Genomic DNA, 25,703 nt, shown 5'->3' with positions numbered 1-25,703 from the left:
TGGCCTAGATTGTAGCGACTTATTACCAGACTTTGTATACCGATTTTCATTAAATTCTCTTCAGCCGTTTACTCATGATGCGTGTACGTACATACATACATACATACAGACAGACAGACAGACAGAGAGAGAGAAAGTACGGAAAAGTATAAAGGACTTTTCCTTGTTACTGTGGGCACGTCTGATAATACAGAAATACCATCCTTTTTAAATTCTGAGCAATGTACAGACAAAACTCTTATTTTATATATATAGACTAAACATTATCACTACCGACTCATGTAAATAAATGTACACAAACAGCAAAAATATCTTATCTGTATACATAAAATAAGAGTTTTGTCTGTACATTGCTCAGAATTTGAAAAGAATGGTTTTTCTGTATTGGTCATGTCCATAGTAACAAGGAAATGCACTTTTTACTTTTCCGTAATTTCTTTCTGTCTGTGTGTGTGTGTGTGTGTTTGTATACGCATCACGACAAAACGGCTGAAGTGAATTTAATGAAAATCGGTATGTGAAGTTGGGGGATGAGCGGCTACAATCTAGGCTGCAAAATCATTTTACTCATGCTAAAGTGAAATGGTAGTTTAGGGGAAGGCCTAAATTGAATTCTCAGATATTTATATTATTAGTGGTCCTCTCAATAAATACTACATAACTATAGTTATATCTGATCATTGTTAGCGTACTGGCTTTGATAACAGAGATATTCATAAATTTGTATTTTTGTTGCCAATTTCATATCAATGCCGAGCCATGAGAAAATGGGTTAACAGAATTTAATGGAAATCGGTATATAGAGTCGGGCAATAAGAAACTACAGTTTAAGTTATAAACAATTTTATTCACCCTCTATGAAATTGTAGTTATGGGGAAGGCTCCTAAAATTTAATTTTTAAATACCTATGTTATTGATCCTATCGTAAACTACTACATAACAAAAGATATAGAGAATACAATTTTGGACCATTTATGTTTTATTGAATTTTACCATACCGACTATGATAAGAGTGGTATTTTGGAAGAAAATTAAATGTGAAGGCCTACAATATTGAAAGTGCATAACATCAACAATAACATTACATTGATCTTTGTTTGTGGTGATGTTTTTTGTTTCTTATGCTGCCGCTCAACTCCGATGGATGGGATTACTGCTGTGTACCGAGTATAACAGCCTGACTGAATATTGGCGGGAAATAGCTGGGGTTAGAAAACTTTCATCTTTAGCATATCATTCCTCTTGTTCATACATTTTCATATGTGTTTGATTGTGTTATGACTTTGTGCCTGACAGTGTATACAAGCTAGCTCATTTAACCGTTCTCCGCTTTTCATAAACATTATAAGACTTTGCCTAACACTGCGTGTCCCATACTGCTGTTCAGAAAATTACGCACTGTTTCTTTTAAGTGACTTACATTTTACTTCTGAATTTTACAGTGTCGACCCCCGTCATTTTTATATCGCCTTTTCTACTGATCCGCAGTGAACTTGATCTTTTATTTTCTTTTTCCTATGCATTATTTTTCATGTTTTAATCGGCTGATGATGACCTGGACTAGGGTCGATACCGGTACCACTTCTGCTTATTATTAAATAAGAACGTAATCACTGCATTTCTTATTCTTTTGTATTGAATAGGTTGAACATCTTTATTTATTATTTCAATTTTAACCATACTGCTGGTACGTAACTCATTGGTTCATCATAGTATTTCAGCTATTCGATCCCTGCTCTGATGCCCTATTTTGAATAAGCAATGTGCACTCTTAAGGCAGAGGCTCACTTAGTAGTAGTAGTATGACGACCTGGTCTAGATTTATAATGGAGGCATATTCCAAATTATTGCACCACAGTTCACTAAATAACTCATTCAACCCTGAAAAGAGCCGTTTCTTAAAAAGAGCTTCTTGCTCCACAATTTTATTAAATTCTACATTCATTTTATTCAAAATTAGCAGTGAAGAGGGGGTTTCTCTTCTGGCTTGGGGGAAAAAATTGCCTCCAAGTCAGATAGGTTTTGCCGATGACAGCGCAGTGAATTGAGATTTTCCGACTCATCGGTTACTCCTAGGAAAGAGATTAGTAAAAGGGCATAGTTTATGCCCTGGGACTCTCCACTATTCGACCTCTACCCCCTTCGAAAAAAGACTAAGAGTGTTCACAGATCACTGTTGTCTGCAGCCTGTTTATTCCAGCTCTGGAACTTTGGACTGTTAGATCGGCAGTGTAGTACTGTTCGTTAAAAGTGGGAAAATGTGTGGTTTTTCATTTGTTAGAGTATTTCATGTGAAACATTGCTTTTACTTTTGCCGTTCTGACTGATGTCATTGTAATGACCTATGTTCATTTCAATGTATAGACAAGAAATGTGTTCCACCGATCAATACTTATTTATTGTAAATTGATTTAAAGTAGTACCGGTTTCGGCCTTCCATGGCCATCATCAGCTAGTACATAATTATATTACAGCCATTAGACAAAATCACTAAGATGTTGTTAACGTTAGATCATCCAGATGTCTAATGGGGATGGAAATAAGATATATTGCAGTAGTGTGAGGTTAAAATATCTATGATCAAAGGTTGTGGTGAAGGTTACAATAAACTGAAACCTATTGAGTGTACATTGGACATGAGTACATTAAACATATTAAAATACATACGCCACAGTATAAAACACTTAAAAAATTAAGCACACTAAAAAAATGGTATATGTACTGTATGTTAAAACACTTATTAAAATTTGAGTTCGTGTTGCGTGGATTTCATTCTTAATCTTCTTTGTGGTTCTTGTGCTTCTGTATCATGTTGATTTCAGTCAATCAATCAATCGATCAATCAATACTGATCTGCATTTAGGGCAGTCACCCAGGTGACAGATTCCCTATCTGTTGTTTTCCTAGCCTTTTCCTAAATGATTTCAAAGAAATTGGAAATTTATTGAACATCTCCCTTGGTAAGTTATTCCAATCCCCAACTCTCCTTTCTATAAATGAATATTTGCTCCAGTTTGTCCTCTTGAATTCCAACTTTATCTTCATATTGTGATCTTTCCTACTTTTGTAAATGCCACTCAAACTTATTCGCCATCTCTCCGCTGACAGCTCGGAACATCCCACTTAGTCGAGCAGCTCTTCTTCTTTCTCCCAATTCTTCCCAGCCCAAACTTTGCAACATTTTTGTAACGCTACTCTTTTGTCGGAAATCACCCAGAACAAATCGAGCTGCTTTTCTTTGGATTTTTTCCAGTTCTTGAATCAGGTAATCCTGGTGAGGGTCCCATACACTGGAGCCATACTCCAGTTGGGGTCTTACCAGAGACTTATATGCCCCTTCCTTTACTTCCTTACTACAACCCCTAAACACCCTCATAACCATGTGCAGAGATCTGTACCCTTTATTTACAATCCCATTTATGTGATTACCCCAATGAAGATCTTTCCTTATATTAACACCTAGATACTTACAATGATCCCCATCAACGCAGTAATTAAAACTGAGAGGACTTTTCCTATTTGTGAAACTCACAACCTGACACTTAACCCCGTTTATCAACATACCATTGCCTGCTGTCCATCTCACAACATTATCGAGGTCACGTTGCAGTTGTTCACAATCTTGTAACTTATTTATTACTCTATAGAGAATAACATCATCCGCAAAAAGCCTTACCTCTGATTCCACTTCTTTGCTCATATCATTTATATATATAAGAAAACATAAAGGTCCGATAATACTGCCTTGAGGAATTCCGCTCTTATTTATTACAGGGTCAGATAAAGCTTCACCTACTCTAATTCTCCGAGATCTATTTTCTAGAAATATAGCAACCCATTCTGTCGTTCTTTTGTCTAGACCATTTGCACTCATTTTTGCCAGTTGTCTCCCATGATTCACCCTATCAAATGCTTTAGACAGGTCAATTGCAATACAGTCCATTTGACCTCTTGAATCCAAGATATCTGCTATATCTTGCTAGAATCCTACAAGTTGAGCTTCAGTGGAATAACCTTTCCTAAAACCGAACTGCCTTGTATCGAACCATTTATTAATTTCATAAACATGTCTGATATAATCAGAAAGTATGCCTTCCCAAAGCTTACATACAATGCATGTCAAACTTATTGGCCTGTAATTTTCAGCTTTATGTCTATCACCCTTTCCTTTATACACAGGGGCTACGATAGCAACTCTCCATTCATCTGGTATAGCTCCTCCGACTAAACAATAATCAAATAAGTACTTCAGATATGATACTATATCCCAACCCATTGTCTTTAGTATATACCCAGAAATCTTATCAATTCCAGCCGCTTTTCTAGTTTTCACCTTTTTGAATCTTATTGTAAATGTCATTGTTATCATATGTAAATTTTAATACTTCTTTAGCCTTAGTCTCCTCCTCTATCTGGACATTATCCTTGTAACCAACAATCTTTGCATACTGCTGACTGAATACTTCTGCCTTTTGAAGATCCTCACATACACACTCCCCTTGTTCATTAATTATTCCCGGAATGTCCTTCGTAGAACCTGTTTCTGCCTTAAAATACCTATACATACCCTTCCATTTTTCACTAAAATTTGTATGACTGCCAATTACGCTTGCCATCATGTTATCCTTAGCTGCCGTCTTTGCTAGATTTAATTTTCTAGTAAGTTCCTTCAATTTCTCCTTATTTCCACAGCCATTTCTAACTCTCTTTCTTTCCATTCTGCACCTCCTTCTTAGTCTCTTTATTTCTCTGTTATAATAAGGTGGGTCTTTACCATTCCTTACCACCTTTAAAGGTACAAAACCTGTTTTCGCATTCCTCAACAATTTCTTTAAACCCATCCCAGAGTCTGTTTATATTTTTATTTACCGTTTTCCACCGATCATAGTTACTTTTTAGAAACTGCCTCATGCCTGCCTTATCAGCCATATAGTACTGCCTAATAGTCCTACTTTTAAGACCTTCCTTTCTATCACATTTATTTTTAACTACGGCAAAAACAGCTTCATGATCACTAATACCATCTATTCAGTTTCTCTATAGAGCTCATCTGGTTTTATGAGCACCACATCCAGGATATTATTCCCTCTGGTTGGTTCCATCACTTTCTGAATCAGCTGTCCTTCCCATATTAACTTATTTGCCATTTGTTGGTCATGCTTCCTGTCGTTCGCATTTCCTTCCCAATTGATCCCTGGTAAATTCAGATCTCCCTCTAAAATCACATTTCTTTCCGTGCCGTTTCCTACATAGCTGATTATCTTATCAAATAATTCTGATTCCGTGTCAGTGCTACCCTTTCCCGGTCAGTACACTCCAAATATATCAAGTTGCCTATTAGTTGTATGAGTTGTATGAGGTGATCTTCGAGATTGTTCTATGGCTGATATATGTCATATTGATACGTGGTAAGAACCCTTGTCATGAAAATTTTTTTAGAGTACTATGTAATCCAACTGTTGATGTACTTCAGTTAGTTTTTTGTGATAAACTGCAAGACTTGAGTTTAAATTTTGATTAGGAGCCGTTGGTGGCGACAACTCTCTCGTCTGCGTTCGTGTTGTGGTTGTTATCTGTAAAGATAAGCTAATATAAGTATAATGTGCATATGAATGAATGCCCGGTGTATGTATGGAAATGAAAAGAGTACTTACTATTGTTGTGGAGGTCGTGTACCGATATGTTTGGAGACTTGCTGTGTTCTACTGCGAGTGCGTCTGGGGCTTATGTTAGCTGTGAAGAGGGATATAGGTGGAGCGGTAGGAGGAATGGCTATTGTGGAGGTAGGGGTGGGGTTAGGCTTGTGATTTGTCAGTTTATTAGGTGTGTGTTTACTATTTTGAGATAGTCATTTTTTAATGCAGGAATGGCTTTATCAAAGATGATGCTGGTTTTCTCTGTAATGTCGTTAATGTTATGATTGGGATTAGCGTATTGGTCTAGAGAAATATAGAAATCTTCGGTTATGTTGAGCAGGGGCCCCTTAGAGTTTATGTTTAATATCGTCATATCGTTATTGATGTCTGTGAAACTATGCTTAGATTCTTCTATGTGTTGGCCTATTGATGAGAAATGGTTGTGTTTTACTGCATTTGTATGTTCATTGTAGCGGATGGTGAAGTTTCTGCCTGTACGTCCAATATAACTTGTGTCACAGTTGTTACATTTGATACGGTAGACACCTGATTGGTTATATTTATTGTTATTGTTGACTGTTTTGGTGTTGTGTATAGCGCAACTTACTGTATCCAGAAATGAAAAGTATGGCGATGAAGCACGGATTTGTGGGTCCGTGCAATTTAAAATCAATGCATACTTTTTATTCTCTTGAACTATATGTTCAATCAGCTGGTTATCTACAAACAATCAAAAATATCAACAGCAGTTGTGGATTTGCAGTTGCTATAGTTAGGCTCCGCAAATGTCAGCAGTACCCTATATCGCAATCAGCCCCTCCGGTCCATCTTGATTTGTAACTTGATTTATTATTTTATCTATCAGTTATCTGCTCTTTTGCAGTTTCAGAAATTGAAACAGATCTTGCATCAGTAGACAAGAAAGGCCATCCTCTGGTAACACACCTTCACCATCATAACTACTCCCAATTTTTTCATTATTTACAATCTTCATTTCAGCACTGGCATGTAACTGTCAAGAGCTGAGATTATCAATAAGCCCGCCATTATCTTCATCACCAGGAGCCCTCATCTGTAAGTACACTTACATCAGGCAATTCCACAAAAATATCACCATCGGGATCTTCAGTCAGTAGCATATGCAGTGCTTCTGAAAGGGAAAACCCCTTCCTGCAACAAAGATGTATGAGTTGGGACAAAATAACAGGATTCGGCAGCTGCAGCAATTTTACTAGCGTTGCCATAATGATTAAACAAGCACTGCTATGGCATTGTGCGTCTATTCTATTTCAAATGCTTACAACATGCAGCATATATAATGTACAACACAGTTGTAAACATAATCTAATCAACTCGATTATTTATAAATTTTATATCCTTCTTATGCAACGCCGACGCCATTTTCGAGGGAATCTGAAAATAACCAACAGTCTACCACTCCTTGTGTCACAACAATAGATTTTAATTAAATAAACGTGATTACTTGATGCTTCAAACTCTTCTCTAAGTGTCAGATGACACCACAGTCTTCCAGATTCTTTCTTGTTGACAACAGTACTAAAAGAAAAAGGCGTGAAAGTCGTTGCTATATGGCAACGCACGACGCTAATGGGTTAATATGTTCTGTAATCTTTATATTTCTTTCTCAAGGCTGAAGAAGGCGCAGTAGAACAAAAACATGTATCTTTAATGTGATTCTACTTAAAATTCTCCTTGACACATTATTATTGTATCGACCAAGGCAGACTAATTACATATTTTTCTTTACTGTAATGTCAATACATACCAACCTAAACATAACATTTGCTGCATTATGGTGTACTTGGAGCACATCCTTAAGTGAATTCTCAAAAATACACACATTTATCAAATATTCAAGAAATAAATCTTTTCTCCATATCAACATCTGCACAATTCTTCTGCTGAAACTGAGTGTTTATTACAGCACATGTTAGCATGCTGGTCATATAGACATACACAGTTCAGATTATGGCTTAAGTGTCACTTGAGGCTAGTCAAAGCGAGCATGCTAACTGTTGACTGTGTTCCTGCTCAGTGTTTTGCATGGCATGATGAATTAATTCAGACAATCTGACACTTGTTGGCTATAGAGAGCCTCTGGGCACAATATACTAAAAACTAAAAACATCATTAGTCTCGCTCATTCGGGAGGTTAATGAATTCATTCTTAATTGTTACACTCGTAGAGCTGAGGTTGCTCACTATTTTTTAGAACAACAGGAGAAGGAGTTTATAAAATCGGGTTCTAGCCTTACACCAATGTATAATTTCATTCTTAATGGTTATGGAATTATAGTGTGTACCGGGAAACTATCGGTGCTTGAAGAAGTTCATGGGACAGATTGTTTCCCCACTTCCTTTCTGCACTTACTGGTACCGTGCCTGACAATACATTTTATTTGACTGAATACGTGGGTGTGTGTTTTGGGTCATGTAGTTATCAGCTTGAATTTGGGAGATGGTGGGTTTAAACCCCACTGTTGGCAGCTCTGAAGAGGGTTTCCTGTGGTGTCCCCATTTTCACACCAGGCAAGTGCTGGGTCTGTACCTTAATTAAGGCCACAATTGTTTTCTTCACACTCCTAGCCCTTTCCTATCCCATTATCGTTATAAGACCTGTCTGTGTCGGTGCAACCTGAAACAGATTGTTTTAAAAAAAGAATATTTGGATAAGCTGCTATTTCTGGTTGACAAATTATGAACACAATTACATTACATGAACCTGTATTGGGAACTGTTCAACTAAAATTCCCATTCCTGACAGGATGTGATCTACTTTTGTAATAGACATAAATGCAGTATGGCCAGGTTAATTTCAAGAGATGGCTGCAGGATTCCTTGCAATAAAGGAAATTATTGTATAATGATTTACAAAAGATTACACGTGCAACAGGGTCAAGAATCAGTAACTCGGTACCTTTTTAAGAGCACTTGGAATGAATATTAAAACACAATAGTCATTAAACAATGAGTTAAGCACATCTTGCATTATTTAAACTCCTTGCTCTCAGCTGTTTTTGTTAGCAAATTCTTGATTTTTTAGTTCATCTACTGATATGATATTCTCCTTCGATAAAATATATATCTTTCATTTCATGCTTATAGCATGCACACCAAGCTATTCATAATTGCAAACAACTTTCCTTCTTTAAGTTATCTCTCTATTGATAGGAATAGTATTCTTCTTTTTGCAAGTAATCTTTACAAGAATGCACATAGGAAGTTGTAGGCCAAGTATAGTTTGGCTTCTTCAAGGCAGACTCTTGGTGTAATAACACCCAACACATATTTTTTAATAACCTAGCTTAGTGGCGTACTGATGTTAAAATTTTGGAAGTTAATGAATAACTAAGCTGAAATTGATATTTTGAAGATTTTTGTCCTGGAAATGTGCCTTTTCACGTGTTAATTGTAAACATGAGGTGTATTATTTCCTTTTGCCGTTTATTCACACCAGTACCAGTTGAAACAAACTTAAGACATGAAAATAAATTCTATCTTTATTTCATTATGGAATAAAGGTGGATATTCATTTTTTACATACTATAAATGAAGGAAAATGTTTAAAATATTCACCTTTAATACATCCTTGTTTTGAGAAATATATCATTTTTTCTGATACCAGATTCTACCATCTCATAGATGTTTATTATTTTAAAAGGTGAATATTTTATTAGCAGGTCTTTCAGGAAGATCACTTGGTATGAACTGCTGTTAGCGATATAATTCTTTATTCCTTTTCTGCTCGTTTCAAAGTCGGCTGATTTTGTCAAAAGAAATCATAGTAGATTTCTCTTCTTTCTAGGTTTGGAACAGAAACATGTCTTAAAAGTCTAAAGATAGCTGAAGACAACTCGACAATCGTCAAGATAGACAGTCGTTTTCAGAATAAGAGTTCTTCAAAAACCATTAAGGGATCTCAAAAGAGAGGCTGTATCGTGAAGAAGGGATTAACAATGAAACAAGAATTGGAAGTTGGAAAAGAGCTTTTTGCTTGTAATTTGTGTCATGTTAACTTCATTTCAGTTATTGATCTGGAAATTCATGTGAAATCTCATAGTAATCTTGATGATTATGTATGTAGTATATGCGGTAAAGTATTTGCTACCAAAAAGATTTTAAAGCGTCACTTGGTGGTTCACAGTATTGACCGTCCATATTCGTGTGACATCTGCCACAAGACCTTCAAACGGCCATACGATATCACTATTCATAAGAAGAAACATACAGGTGAGAGTAAGCATTCATGTGACATTTGTGGGTACTCCACTATATACAGGTCAGCTCTGGCAACTCATCGCAAGCGTCATTTTCAAGATTACAAGTATCGCTGTGAGGTGTGCCACAAGGGCTTCTTTGTGAGCACATGGTTACAAGAGCATCGAAACTACCATACAGGGGAGAAACCTTTTAAATGTGACATTTGTGGGAAAGCATTTCCATACACTCGATACCTGGTGGCTCACAAGAAGGCCAATCATCCTGATGCTGAACAACCTACAAAAGTAAATCAGTGTGAAACATGTGGGAAAGTTTTTGCTCATAAGAAATCTCTCTCATTGCATGTTAAATCGCACACTGGGGAAAATGTTTGCCTCTGTGATATTTGCGGCAAAGCCTTAACAAACAAAGAACATCTTAAGTTTCATAGGAGGATTCACACAGGGGAAAAGCCTAATATTTGTGACATATGTGGGAAGGCCTTTAGCAAACGTTGTAACCTGAAGCTGCATCAGCGAACGCATACAGGAGAGCGGCCATATGTCTGCGAGACTTGCGGCAAGTCTTTCACACAACGCTCGACACTTGTCATTCACAAGAGATATCACACTGGGCAGCGACCTTATATTTGTCACCTTTGTACCAAGGGCTTTGTGTGCAAAGCCCTCCTCAGTGCACATCAAAAGGCCCATACACATATAGCATTTAATCCCTCATCAGAATACTTTTAGGATGTGTTTCACTAGATTTAAATATTGAAAACTTGCTGTTCACTGTTTAAGCTGGGTACTGTTCTTTGAACCCTCTGTGGGTGGGGGACGCAGACGAATACACCCATAGTATCCCCTGCCTGTCATAGGAGGCAACTAAAAGGGGCAACCAAGGGATGATCAAATTAGAACCATGATACTACTTGTAATTAGTACCACCATGCAGGGGACACCATGGGTCATTTTACTTGCGTGTGGTACCACTATATTAGGTACACAATAGATTTGTGATTAGTAGTGACAGTGTGTGCTCAGGATGCATTTTACATGACATGTGATTCGTACCACTATATGAGCAACACCATGGTTCTGCCTTGCCTATGATTAGTACCCACTGTGTGAGGAACACCACAGGATAATGCAAGTCCCTGTGGTTAGTCCACTTATGGGAAGAACACCATAGGTTTGCGTTGTCTGTAAATAGCGACACAATGTGCGAAACACCATAGGTCTGTGTTACATGTGCGTATTACATTACCTGTGAGTAGTACCATAATGTGTGGAATACCGCGAGTCTGCCCTACTTTTGATTAATACCGCAACATGACAAATACCATGGTTCTGCTTTCCTAACGATAAGTACCATTATGAGGCGCCGATGACCTGGATTTTGGACCCGTTTAGACTACAAGCATCATCGTTTCATTATTGTGCTTTAGAAGCACTCCCTTGGTTGGTAATACTATTGTTTAACGCTAGTTTCTGGGAATGTGGGGCGTTGCAGGTCAGATCCACTGATTGTTTTAAATTCATATCCATCCATTCAGTCTTCGTCCTCTTATTTTGAATTCTGGTCAGTGGAGGATTATGGATTCTTTATTGTTCTTACATCTTGTCTCATTTCGTGCCATTAGAGGCCGATGACCTAGATGTTAGGCCCTTTTAAACAACAATCATCATCATCATCAACTGTTCTTTGAAGTTGTTGGCTCATTGTTGAATTATAACATTCATGGGAGCAGCCAAAACATGGAAGAATCAAGTTGGTGGTTGAGATGTTCATTCTTTGAACTGTATCCTCCCAACAGACTGTGTCTATAGTGCTTGAAGAGCTCAGGAACAATGAAGCAGTTTGCTGTCTCTTCAATGAGGCAGCTGATTTATGTGATGGAACTAAGAGTGTGTAAATTCAGTGTGCAGTTGTTTCTGTTGTTGTTATTTTTTGAGCTCTAATACCCTGTAGTGTAGATGAGATGATCTGAGATTAAATCAAGTCAATCAATTCCCAATCTGGGTAGATTCAGAATTTAACCTAGGACCAGTTGAATAAAAGTAGGTTACACTAGCTTCTAAATAGTCCATGGTGGGAGTTATATTCTGAAATTAGGAACCCAGTTTACTACTGTATTTATATCAGTTGGGACAAGTAAATGTAATCCACTTCTGGATTCTTGCTTGTTGATTGCGAAGTATTGGATTTAGAAATTCTTTGATAGAAATTGTTACATGAAGAGATTATAATAACAAGGCAAGAGGTTCACATGTGTTGTATTTTAGCCAAGAAAAATGTGAATGTTGTGTTTGTAGGCAAATCAGGAAGATTGATATATGGCTTAAGGATGATTTGGGATGGTGATTGTTTTAAGGAATAGTAGAAGAAGATAGTCATCTCAACACTATTCACCTTCTATGTACTTATGTTGATATATTATCACCAAGCATAATATGCTTCCACAGTCGATTGTTGATTTTTCTATTCAGTGCGGTTGCTTGTCGATTATATGTCGCAGCGACCCCAGCAGATGCGTTCAAGGAGCCATGGAGTAGCTCTTGCTGCCATCTCCACACAGTATTTTCAACTACTAGGAAACTTGCAAATAGAGTTCAGTGTTTGGCCACATGGCATCAGACCAGGTTGCAGCTGGCCCTTCTGGGAGCAAGTGGTATAATTAGATGAGGAACAAATAAATGAAGTGTTAGGAGAAAAAACCAGCAGTGATGGTAGCAATTTTGGGAATGAAATCCAAGGGGAAAACAGAACATTTGAGTAATGAAAGTGTCAGCAGTGATAAAAGCTTGGGAAGTTTATCATATGCTGATGGGTGGAAAGGAGTAAAGTCTCTCACATGAAACCTAAAAAACACATGTTCTGTAATAATTCTGAACCTATAAGGATGAACCTACCACTTTATGCAGGTATTATTGTTATTTTTTTGACAGTGACTAGTTTAATCAATCACAAAATAATTTGTTCTATCTTACCACCTATTCAATACATACCACGTGTTACATGGGTGAAATTTACATAATACTATGTACACTTCTTAGGAACATGTTTTGCCCCTTGTTAAGGGCATCATCAGCCTGTAGGTAACCTTAAGGTCAAAAGTCAGAATCATTAACCAATCATACAAGGACTACACTGAAAATAATAAGTTACACTTTAAAACATCTTAAGTTAACATGCTACAGTTATAATATAGAAATATGTCTATTACAGACTAAGAGTATTGAGAATAAACAGTGTCTGAACTCATGGGAAATAAATTTAAAAGAATGTAAATGAAAACTAAAAGAAAATGTTTTTAACGTAGATGATGACTTTGCAGGTCTTGGGCTAGTAACAGTAGATTGTAATCGTCTTTGGCTATAATAATCCCAAGAATTCTGTATCTGAACTTGATACGAGAACAATGTCCAATAGTTATAAACAACAGCTAGAGATTAAGAATAATTTGGGTAAGTTGAGTGTTAACATTTGAAAATTGATCGTATGTTTTTTGTCGCGTACAGCAGTGTCGTATATCCAAGTTCAGGCTGGTGCATAATTGTTGAACTATGTCCTGACGTCATGAACAGTCGTGCGTGAATATTCTTACTTGTAGAATTGATTACTAGCTTTTGGGAGATATATTGTCTGTAATTTAGAGAAGTTAAAATTAGTATTTTGAAGCACGCATAATGATAAGGAACTTCAGTAGTTGATATGTCAATTGAGAGATAACTTACTTGGCAAGGTAGTGCTAAGTAGAACTGACTGTTCCGGCATCTCCTGCCTGACTAACATTTTTACTCCTGGTATTATACTTGTGCGGTAAAGGAGGGGTGGGGTGTGGAGGGGGGACAGGTTACGTTGATCTTTAAGTGCCTGTGTCGTTACTAGAGGAGCGTTAACAGGGATAGTGTGGGTAGACCTGGTATTTGGTTTGGTGGATGAAACATTTGGGTGAGCGGATTTAAAAAGATACAGGATTTTATTCTCGTGTGAATTCATGATGTGTATTAATTTGGGCATTAATTCGTATAAAGGATTTTTATTTTCTGTGACCTCATTTAAATTATGATTGTTGTTATAGGTTTGGTCCAAAAAGATGTGTAAATTTTCAATTTCATTCATTAACTTTTCTTTACTGATACATTTAATAATAGTAAGATCCTTCTCTATAGTTGCGAAATGGTGTCCTGTCTCAGTTATGTGCTGGCTCAATGCCGAGTACTTGTTGTGTTTAAAGGCGTTGTAGAGTTCCAAATATCTCGCATAAAAGCTCCTCCCAGTCTGTCCAACATAAGAAAATCCACACTGTGAACATGTTAATCTGTATACACCTGATCTTGAGTAAATGTTGTTATAATTGACCTTGTTGTGGTTAAGAAATATGTTTAGATTGGTGTTGGCCGCCTTGAAAGCTATATTAATATTTTTGCTTCCTTAGGGTAATAGTAACCTGGGGGATGGTGAGGTTATTAAATGTAAACGTAGCGAATTTGGTTTTTTAGGCTTGTCTGGGATTAGGGTCGTGGACAGTTTAGTTTTTACTTTGTTGATTAGACGTTTGACCATGTCAATTTTGAAAGCGTTAATTTTGGCAAGATTTCTTATATAATTCAATTTGGCCTTTAAGTTATTAGAAGAAAGGGGGATTTTCAGAGCTCTATAAATCAAGTTATAGAATGAGGCTTGTTTTTGGGCCTTAGGGTGTAGTAGGGAGGTATTCTTAATTGTAGTGGGAGAGTGTGTAGGTTTTCTAAAGATTTCAATAGAGTAAATTAATGTATTATTTGGGTCCACCTTTTCAATAAAAAATGTAAAGAGTTTAAATTACATAAATGACTAGGGACTAGTTTCGACCTAGTACTAGGTCATCGTCAGCCTAAAGCAAAATTAAAACACAAATACCAAAGAAATTAAACAATGTAAAGACACGTAAGGTCTTGTAAAAGTATATACCATGCGAGATATTGTGGGGCACTATGTTAAAAAATTACTCTCTGAACGAGATTCATAATAAGTCCAGTGCACATTAAAAAGATGTTACAGATAGGAATCCTTGAGTTGCTGGATAAGGAGATTAGAATATGCTGGCTCCTTTAAGATACTGATATCCAATTGAAGAATCACTAAGCCGAAGTCACGTCGTTTATTTACGATTAAAGACCAGTGCGCTGTATAGCATTAAAAAGTTGATAGGGATGGAAATTTTTCAGTTGTGGGTTGAGGAATTCAACATATGCTGGCTTCTTAAATTTGCTTCTGTATATTCGAAGAACAACTGAGATGAAGTTACGTCGTTTTTTAAGATATTCATAGATGTAAAAACACATGGATGCTGCACAATATCTCGCATGGTATGTAATTTTACGAGACCTTTCGTGTCTTTACATTGTTTACTTTCTTTGGTATTTGTGTTTTAATTGTGGTTTAGACTGACGATGACCTAGTACTATGTTGAAACTAGTCCCTAATCATTAATGTAATTTAAACTCTTTACATTTTGTATTGAAAAGGTGGACCCAAATAATACATTAATTTACTATATTGTAATCACAGTCCAATACAGATTTATCGTGAAACTTATTTCATTTAATTTAATTTCTAAAGATTTGAAAATCAAATACATCTCTTGCAATGACTAGTTTGGTACAGTTGCTACATGGAAACCTTATGCAGAGATGCCAACTATTACGATTCAATCATAATAATTACGAATTGCACCTCATAATTATGCTTTTATGAATGACACACCACAAATTACAATTTTTTGTTGATTTCCAAATGTAAGTGTATGAAGTGTTCAAAAGGATACACAAGGAATGCCATTACAGCTTGAATTTTCAAAATATTTCTTTTTGGAATTCTCAGTAATCATTTATACCCCTGCCCTTTCAGTTTCCTGTCCCTCGTTTAAGAATATTTTGAATTTTTATGCACCGAACACAGTGGAAAAATAGCCACATGTGAAGTGGTATAACTTGCGGAGTTTTGTCTTTGTTCATATTTGAGTTTGTTTGTCTTTGTTTTGGTGGCAAAATAGTCGCAAGCTTAGTTTCATTGTGAAACTGTTTGCATGACTGTTGAAGAAGTATATATTACGTTTTGGTTGCCAAATTTACATATATTGCTCTTCTAGGATATGCTAAGCATGTGTTAGGAAATGTGAAAAGTTTAAAATAAACAATGAAGTGATTTCTTGTGCAGAAAAATTTGTGTGATGACGTTACCGTGACCAGTGACGCTAGTAAGAAATCAAAAATAGTTTAAAATTTAGGGAGGAATACTCGAAAGGATGGCCTTGTTTACGGCGTTCCTCAAAATTTCCTTCACACGTGTTTTGCGGTGTGTGTAGCCGCGATTTTTCAGTTGCGCATGGTGGACGAGAGGACTTTTGTAAACACGTGGTTAGCAAAATGCATACGGATACAGTCGAGCTGAGGGACACAAACAAGAATTTAACCATTTTGGCAATATCCTCGGAAGATGAAAGCACAGTAACAAACGTAGAGTTGTTATTTACGACTTTTCTTGTTGAATACAACTTGCCTTTAGCCTGCAGTGACTATGTGGGATGTTTGTTCAAGAAAATGTTTCCCTATTCGAAAATAGCTTCAAAGTACGGTTGTGCAAGAACAAAAATGGGCGTACTAGTTAAAACTTTGACTTCTACAGTTAAGGGAAAGGTAACTGAATTAATGAAGTCCCAGCCCTTTGCCCTGGCAACAGACGGCAGTAACGATATGGATGACATAAAAGCTCTACTCATTAGTTGTGATGCTTTTCGATGGGGAATCTACGCAAATTTCAACGATAATTCTTACAATTCAGGAATCCAATGACAATATAGGCAAAGGAATATTCATTGTTTTGGATGACGAATTGAAGAAGAGGGGGATTCCGTGGGATAACTGCGTATGTTTTGCATGTGATAATGCAAGTACTATGACTGAAGTTTCCAAATGTGAGAGTTCCTTTATTTGTAAAGAAAATCCTAGTATTCGCATGGAAGGCTGTACTTGTCTTCGTGCACTTAGCTGCTCAAAAGGGGTGCAGTGCTCTAGTAATAAATGTTAATATTGTACCATTTTTAATTGATGTATATTACTATTTGCTGAAGAGTTCAAAGAAGCAAAATGCTTTAAAAGTATGCCATGAAGTCTTTTTTGAAGAGCCTCACAAAATTTTGGAGTATGTTTCTTTTTTTTTTTTTTTTTTTTTTAATGCTGTTTGTTCGGGGCGTTGACAATTGTGAATCTTTTGCTCCCTACTGGCACCATATTGTATGAATCTGCGTGTAGTTGGAATGGTGGTAGTGTGGAATGTTGTGTGTGAGGAAAGGAAGATTAAGGACGTCACAAATACCCAGTCCCCAGGCCAGGGATATTAATCATTACCCCAACTTGGCAGATTCGATCCTGGCTCAGTCCGGTGGTATTTGAAGGTGCTCAAATACGACAGCCCCATGTCGGTAGATTTACTGGCACGTAAAAGAACTCCTGCGGGACTAAATTCCGGCACCTCGCCGTCTCCGAATACCTTAAGAAGTAGTTAGTGGTACGTAAAACAAATAACATTATTATTATTATTATTATTATTATTATTATTATTATTATTATTATTATTATTATTATTATTATTATTATTAATCATTACAATTAATCATTACAATTAAAAACCCTTGACCCGGCCGGGAATTGAACCCAGGGCCGTCGGGTGACAGGCAGACGCGTTGCCCCCTACACTGCAGGGCTGTGTGGAGTATGTTTCTATCAGGTGGTTATATCTTCTACAGTGTGTATCAAGGATCTTACAGTGGAATCCTTTAAAAATGCTCTTCAGTGAATCAGATTCTGACAAGGCCAACTCAGAATTTCTGAAAGTTAAAGAACGGTTTGAAAATCCATCTACTAAGCTTTACCTTTTGTTTCTCAGCTCTGTTCTTCCACTTTTCACCTTCTTAAATGTATTCCTCCAACAAAGTACACCACTTATTCATAAACTTCATTCAAAGTTAAATGGATTTTACAGAGACCTTATCATTCGCTTTATGAGCGCATCCTGTGTCCCAGAGTCAGATAGTAATTTGCTTGATGTGAAATTTAGTTCTGCTAAAAATAATTACAGAAAAGTGACAGTGAGTTGGTCCTTGGGGCAAACACTAGGGCTTACTTAAGATCAGTTTCTCTAGATGAAACTACATTTTAAAAGTTTTATTCTGATGTAATACTGTTCTATAAAAAAACAGGTGAGTACATTGTCAACAAATGGCCAATTGGGGATAGTTTCTCGAGCATGCTGAAGTTGCTGATGTTTTCCAGAGGAAATCAAAGGTCTTTTTAAAAATAGAATTTTTGATTGACCGGTTTCATAAAATTCTGTCATCAGATGAAATTGATTCTTTGGAAACAGAGTTTAGTCATTTCCAAATTGATGGATTGCCTTTTGATAAGGATGAAAGAGCTGACACACTTTGGTTTGAAATATTGAAATTCAATGATGCTTCAGGAGTATGGAAGTACCCTTGGAGTAGGCTAATGATGACTGTTCTTCTAGTACCTCATAGCAATGCTCCAGTGTAAAGAATTTTTAGTTTGGTGAGGAAGAACAAGACTGAATTTCACGCTAATATGAATACCGAACTGCTAAGTGCTCTGTTAATGAAGAGGATGCACATGATATCAAAAGATAAACCATGTCACCAGTGTACCTTTACAAAACAGGAACTACAAGGTGCTGAGGGGCCAAGTACAGTACCCAAAGACAAAAAAAAAATGATCCTTCAACCTCCACTCAGATATTTACTGCAGATCACCTGTTACTCTACCAGGTAACAAGCATGCACTCTTTATATGCCAGACTGAATATGTTACACCTGGTTGAATGGTATGTTGTTCGTTGATTTTTCAATGATGTGTACATCAGTGAGATCTTGGAAAAATATTTTACCGTGCGCCCTTGTTCCCCCCGTGCCCTACCGCCTGCATTACTAATTGCCTTTCTTGAAAGTTGGCATCTCTGCTTGTGCATTATACAGGGTGATTGAGCTAAGTGGTCCACCTCGACTATCTTCTGATCCGTTTAAGATGTAGAAATTCTGTTTTTAAATTGTTTCATTTGCATCAAGGGGCTCATAAAATACTGTCCTATTCCTCTTGATCACATACGTAAGTACCAAGAAACAGGTAGAAACATTGCTTTTTTAAACGCGATTATACTAATTTCATCAAATAGAACAATGAAGAACTGAGCGACAACTTCAGTGATGTGCTTGTTTTGCAAATCAGACAAGTACCTTTGAAGATATTAAAGGGTTTCGTTTTTGTGGATATTAGACAGAAAGCAATGCGCCACTCACTGTGATGTCCAGTGTATTGTTCTCCTGCATGACTTGTGCTTCGTTTGATAAATGCACATGTCTAACGTATTCCATACATAGTATATTGTGCATTGTCAAAGTGTTTAATGGTCAGCCACACTCATAAGAATAAACATGGAAGAGACGTTCACGCTAAACTAAATGGCCAAGTTTTGTTTCATTTTAATTTTTAATGTGTAAATTAATTCAGTTTTCTCAGGTTTGCCAGTATTGAAAGAGTACAGTACTTACTATTTATCCTATGCAGTAAGGTGGTTTCAGATATTTCGGCTGGGATACAGGATGAAGTGGATTGGGGAAAATGCTTACGGACATAAGAGGCGGCATTCCACACGTGCCACTATTGTACGATTACGTTCTGAGGAGACAACTGCTGAAGTGGAGGGAAATGTGGATGTACATAGAAGAGACTTAAATAATACCATACACTCAACAACTTTTTGAGCAGCTGCACATTTCCCTGCATGATGCAAGTGGTTGAAACAAGGCAGAATGAAACAATGCTCCTAAAATTAAAAATGCCTGTACTTTTTGTCTGAACAGCGGTGTATGCTAGCATACTAGCAGTAATTTATTCCTAACTCGACCTCTGCCTGTTGCTAACATACATTGATCTTACATACTGACTTTAAGGAGGACCAAAGAGCCCAACAGTAATCTTGTCCGTGAATTTGCATCCATTCTTTCCAATGACAATAACATTCATTGGATTTTGAAGTTATTGATTTCATCCCATGTACTATGTACTCACGAGAAGGACAATAAAGCATTTATATTATTACGACTTCACTGTGTTACCTGGTCTTTTTCTGATTCAGCGGCAATGAAACAAAAAGTAAGTCCGAAATGCTGTAGGCCTACACCATACTCGAGATAATGGCAAAAAAGAAATTAAATGGTGTATGGCTTTTAGTGCCGGGAGTGTCCGAGGACATGTGTGGCTCGCCAGGTGCAGGTCTTTTGATTTGACGCCCGTAGGCGATGTGCGCGTCGTGATGAGGATGAAATTATGATGACACATACAGCCAGCCCCCATGCAAGCGAAATCAACCAATTATGGTTAAATTTCCCGACCCTACCGGGAATCAAACCCAAGACCCCTGTGACCAAAGGCCAGCACTCTAACCCTTTAGCCATGGAGCTGGACGAGATAATGGCGAGGTATGTGTGTTTATCAACAAGGCGTGAGTTAAGTACGAAAACTACGTACCCGACATCATGGCAACTGGCACATCTCTTTTTAATGCCTACACATTTGAAACCCTTTAATATCTCCAAAAGTACTTGTCGGATTTGGATAAAAATCACATCACTGAATTTGTCACTCGATTCTTCGTTGATCTACTGGGTGAAATTAGTATAGTCCCATTATAAAAAGAAATTTGCGAACGGTTTCTCGGTAATTATGTATGTGATTGAGAGCAATAGAACAGTATTTTATGAGCCCCTTAATACAATATAAGAATTTGAAAACAAAATGTCTATATCTTTAACGGATCAGAAGATATTTGAGGTGGACAATTTAGCTGAATCACCCTGTATAATAATAGGAAAAATATGCATTTTGGAAAGTATGTAGGTTTTTAGGTACAGAATTATTTTTAGTGTATATCATTTTTTATTGGATAGAAATAATGTTTAAGGTTATAAACTTCATAGTTGGTTTCATATTGAGTTAAGATTACACGTAAAGTAAATGCTAAATCTTGTTATCTCCACCTTCTCAATACATATCATTCATGCAATGTTTACAATAACATTACAGTATTATAAGGTACTAGTTTTGGTCCTATAAGGACCATCATCAGCTTAGCCAAGACAAATGTAAACTACATTTCTAAAACAAAGTGATTTGATGAGATGAAAGATGAATGACCTGAGATGATATACATAAAATGGTAATATATGAGCAGTTGAATGTGACAAAATTATATAAACAGTGACAATGTTATCTTTAAAATTACATTAGTAGTCAACTATTATCTTGAAACAGAATAAAACAGCTCTAGTTAACGAAGTTACACATTTAAAATTAGTTAAGTCAGATTATAAACAAAGTCCAGTTTCTATTAGATTCTAGAAGATGTGAATCAACATTAGCATAGAGGGAATTATTGTTCAAAAAGTCCATAAGCAGTGACAGTGATATCTTTAAAAATTACATTAGTAGTCAACTATTATCTCGAAACAGAATAAAACAGCTCAATTTGACGAAGTTGCACATTTAAAATTGGTTAAGTCAGATTATAAACAAAGTCCAGTTCTATTAGATTCTAGAAGATGTGAATCAACATTAGCGCAGAGGGAATTGTTGTTCAAAAAGTCCACAGCGAAGGTTAAGTATTATTAGAGTTGTAGGGTATATCTTGAGGTGAATTGAATCTTGCTGTGATGCAAAGGAGCAATCCCAATTCAGTAGGAACCAAAATGAACCTGTCACTCTGACAGTTGCACTCAAACTGGCAAGCTCGTTTCACATTGCGCAAGGTTCATTTTGGTTCCTATTGAATTGCGATTGCTCCTTTGCATCACAGCAAGATTCAATTCACCTCAAGATATACCCTACAACTCTAATAATACTTAACCTTCGCTGTGGACTTTTTGAACAACAATTCCCTCTGCGCTAATGTTGATTCACATCTTCTAGAATCTAATAGAACTGGACTTCGTTTATAATCTGACTTAACCAATTTTAAACGTGCAACTTTGTCAACTTGAGCTGTTTTATTCTGTTTCGAGATAATAGTTGACTACTAATGTAATTTTTAAAGATACCATTGTCACTGTTTATGGACTTTTTGAACAACAATTCCCTCTACGCTAATGTTGATTCACATCTTCTAGAATCTAATAGAAACTGGACTTTGTTTATAATCTGACTTAACCAATTTTAAATGTGTAACTTCATTAACTAGAGCTGTTTTATTCTGTTTCGAGATAATAGTTGACTACTAATGTAATTTTAAAGACATCATTGTCACTGTTTATATAATTTTGTCACATTCAACTGCTCATATATTACCATTTTATGTATATCATCTGAGGTCTTTTCATCTTTCATCTCATCGAATCACTTTGTTTTAGAAATGTAGTTTACATTTGTCTTGGCTAGGCTGATGATGGTCCTTATAGGACCAAAACTAGTACCTTATAATATTGTAATGTTATTGTAAACATTGCATGAATGATATGTATTGAGAAGGTGGAAATAACAAGATTCAGCATTTACTTTACGTGTAGAAATAATGTGTTATGAATGTTCTTGTTTACACCTAAACATGTTCCTCCTGGCTCCAGAAATTTCTCCGATCAGCAAAGGATTAAAGGGTGAAAGAAGATGAGGTTCTATCCTTTGAAGAAAAAAAAGCATCGGCAAAAGAAAGGAAGGGCCACAAAGAGTGTGAAAATAATGGACTCCCTAGGATTCTCAAATCTAATATCATGAGAGTAAAGAACAAGAGTTAATGCAGGGAAATTTGAAAGCTAGAGTCACTTGGTCATTACGCTACACACCCAAGTGGTGAGCCTGTAGTGGTAGTGGTGGTGGGTGATTGTTTGGGTTGAAGGCATCTTAATTTTTAAGGGGAGTAGCTACTCTCACCTTCCAGAAACTACCCTGCTGACTAATGTGGTTTTGCTTAATTTTATCTGTGGGAGGATGAGTCATTCATAACTGTGTGGCTGCACGTTTTGGGTCACATAGGTATCAACTTGCATCCGTGAGATAGTGGGTTTAAACCCCATCCGACAACATGAAGTGAATTTGTAGTCATAAAAAAACATTTGCCAGGAATAAACTGTCATGAAAATGAACAATATGTTGATTTTGCAATGTTTTTCTGTGCTGTGCCTTTTAGGCCAGGACCGCTTCCTTCAACTCCTACCCCTTCCTACCCCATTGTCGCAATAAGACCTATCTCTGTCAGTACGACATTTAAAAAAAAAACAGAAAATCTACAAATTTGACTTTTTTGTCCAGATGGTCCATATTGACTGTTGTGTTCGAGTCATAAGTCCAGAGACTGGTTTGATGCAGCCTTCCGTAGCACCCTAACTTGCACTGACCTTTTCATTTCTACATAATTACTACATCGTACATCCTCTCTAATCTGCTTGTCGCATTTGTACCTTGGTCTAACCTTACCATTCTTACCACCTACACTTCCTTCCAAAACCAGTTGTACAAGTCCTGGGTGTCTTAAGATGTGTCCTATCATTCTCTCTCTTGTTCCGGTCAAATGTAGTCAAATCGATCTCCTCTCACCAATTCGATTCAGGATCTCTTCATTCGTGATTCTATCTACTCATCTCGCCTTCAACATTTTTCTGTAACACCACATTTCAAAAGTTTCTATTCTCTTTTTTTCCTAAGCCAGTTATTGTCCATGTTTCACTTCCATGCAGTGCCACGCTCCGGATGAATGTTCCCAAAAACATCTTTCCAATTCCTATACCAGTGTTTCAGGTGAGAAATTTTTTTTTTTTTAAGAGAGGGCTTCCTTGCTTGTGCTAGTCTGCATTGTTTTGTCCTCCTTACTTCTACCATCATCAGTTATTTTACTACCCAAGTAACAATACTCATCTACTTCCTTTAAGACTTATTTTCAATCAATCAATCAATCAATACTGATCTGCATTTAGGGCAGTCGCCCAGGTGGCAGATTCCCTATCTGTTGCTTTCCTAGCCTTTTCCGAAAAGATTTCAAAGAAATTGGAAATTTATTGAACATCTCCCTTGGTAAGTTATTCCAATCCCTAACTCCCCTTCCTATAAATGAATATTTGCCCCAGTTTGTCCTCTTGAATTCCAACTTTATCTTCACATTGTGATCTTTCCTACTTTTATAAACGCCATTCAAACTTATTCGTCTACTAATGTCATTCCACTCCATCTCTCCGCTGACAGTTCGGAACATACCACTTAGCTCTTCTTCTTCTCTCTTCTCTCAATTCTTCCCAACCCAAACATTGCAACATTTTTGTAACGCTACTCTTTTGTCGGAAATCACTCAGAACAAATCGAACTGCTTTTCTTTGGATTTTTTCCAGTTCTTGAATCAGGTAATCCTGGTGAGGGTCCCATACACTGGAACCATACTCTAGTTGGGGTCTTACCAGAGACTTATATGCACTCTCCTTTACATCCTTACTACAACCCCTAAACACCCTCATAACCATGTGCAGAGATCGGTACCCTTTATTTACAATCCCATTTATGTGATTACCCCAGTGAAGATCTTTCCTTATATTAACACCTAGATACTTACAATGATCCCCAAAAGGAACTTTACCCCATCAACGCAGTAATTAAAACTGAGAGGACTTTTCCTATTTGTGAAACTCACAACCTGACTTTTAGGCTCGTTTATCAACATACCATTGCCTGCTGTCCATCTCACAACATTTTCGAGGTCACGTTGCAGTTGCTCACAATCTTGTAACTTATTTATCACTCTATAGAGAATAACATCATCCGCAAAAAGCCTTACCTCCGATTCCACTCCTTTACTCATATCATTTATATATATAAGAAAACATGATATTTCCTGCATCGCCTGACTTTGTTTGACCGCATTCCATTACTTTTGTTTTTTGACTTGCCGGGCTGAGTGGCTCAGATGGTTGAGGCGTTGGCCTTCTGACCCCAACTTGGCAGGTTCGAACCTGGCTCACTCCGGTGGTATTTGAAGGTGCTCAAATACGTCAGCCTCATGTCGGTAGATTTACTGGCACATAAAAGAACTCCTGCGGGACTAAATTCCGGCACCTCGGCGTCTCCAAAAACTGTAAATGTAGTTAGTGGGATGTAAAGCAAATAACATTATTTATTGTTATTGTTTTGTACTTATTTATTTTGGTCTTGTATTCCTTCTCCAAGACTCTGTTCATACCATTCAGCAGTTTCTCCAGATCTTTTGCAGAGTCAGATAAAATAACAGTATCATTAGCAAATCTCAAGGTTTTGATTTCCTCTACTTGGACTTTGATTCCCTTTCCAAATTTCTCTTTCATTTCCTTTATAGCCTGTTCTATGTAAACATTGAAAATAAGAGGGGACAAACTTTAGCCTTGCTTCACTCCTTTCTGGATTGCTGCCTCTTTTTCAAAACTCTCGATTCTTATCACTGCAGACTGATTTTTGTAGAGACTGTAGATAATTCTCCTTTCCTGGTATCTGATCCTCATCACCTCCTGAATCTCAAATAGCTTGGTCCAATCAACATTGAGGTGGTGAGCCATTCTAGCAATCCTTCGATTAAATGTGATAACATGAGAGGATAACGCACACAAAATGACCATTAAATGTAGTTGAGGCCTGATTTTGAACCTCAAATGAGTTTGTTTGAATTTTTTTTTTCAATTTGTTTTACATCACATTGACACAGGTAGGTCTTATGGTGACGATGGGATAGCCACTTGCATGGTGTGTTTCAGTTCTTTTGTGGTACCTGAGTTGATAGCAATG

General features: G+C 36.9%; 2 protein-coding genes across 5 annotated transcripts in view; both read left to right on the top strand.

Moving 5' to 3' along the window:
• Positions 1-25,703, top strand: part of LOC136857937 (zinc finger protein ZFP2) — a 585,780-nt gene that overhangs the window by 306,421 nt on the left and 253,656 nt on the right. The gene's annotated exons all lie outside the window — the stretch shown is intronic.
• On the top strand, positions 9,615-10,656 carry LOC136858824 (zinc finger protein 300-like). The gene has a single exon (XM_067138635.2). It carries the CDS (start codon positions 9,615-9,617, stop codon positions 10,608-10,610), a length of 996 nt encoding a protein of 331 aa, XP_066994736.2. The 3' UTR covers positions 10,611-10,656.

Source organism: Anabrus simplex, chromosome 1 (genome assembly GCF_040414725.1).
Source record: "Anabrus simplex isolate iqAnaSimp1 chromosome 1, ASM4041472v1, whole genome shotgun sequence".
NCBI classification, from domain to species: domain Eukaryota; kingdom Metazoa; phylum Arthropoda; class Insecta; order Orthoptera; family Tettigoniidae; genus Anabrus; species Anabrus simplex.
Note: the sequence above shows the minus strand (reverse complement) of the source record. Positions and strands in the feature narration are given on the sequence as shown.

Coding starts and splice junctions, on each gene's coding strand:
- LOC136858824 (XM_067138635.2), top strand. CDS start 9,615: ATGAAACAAGAATTGGAAGTTGGAAAAGAGCTTTTTGCTTGTAATTTG.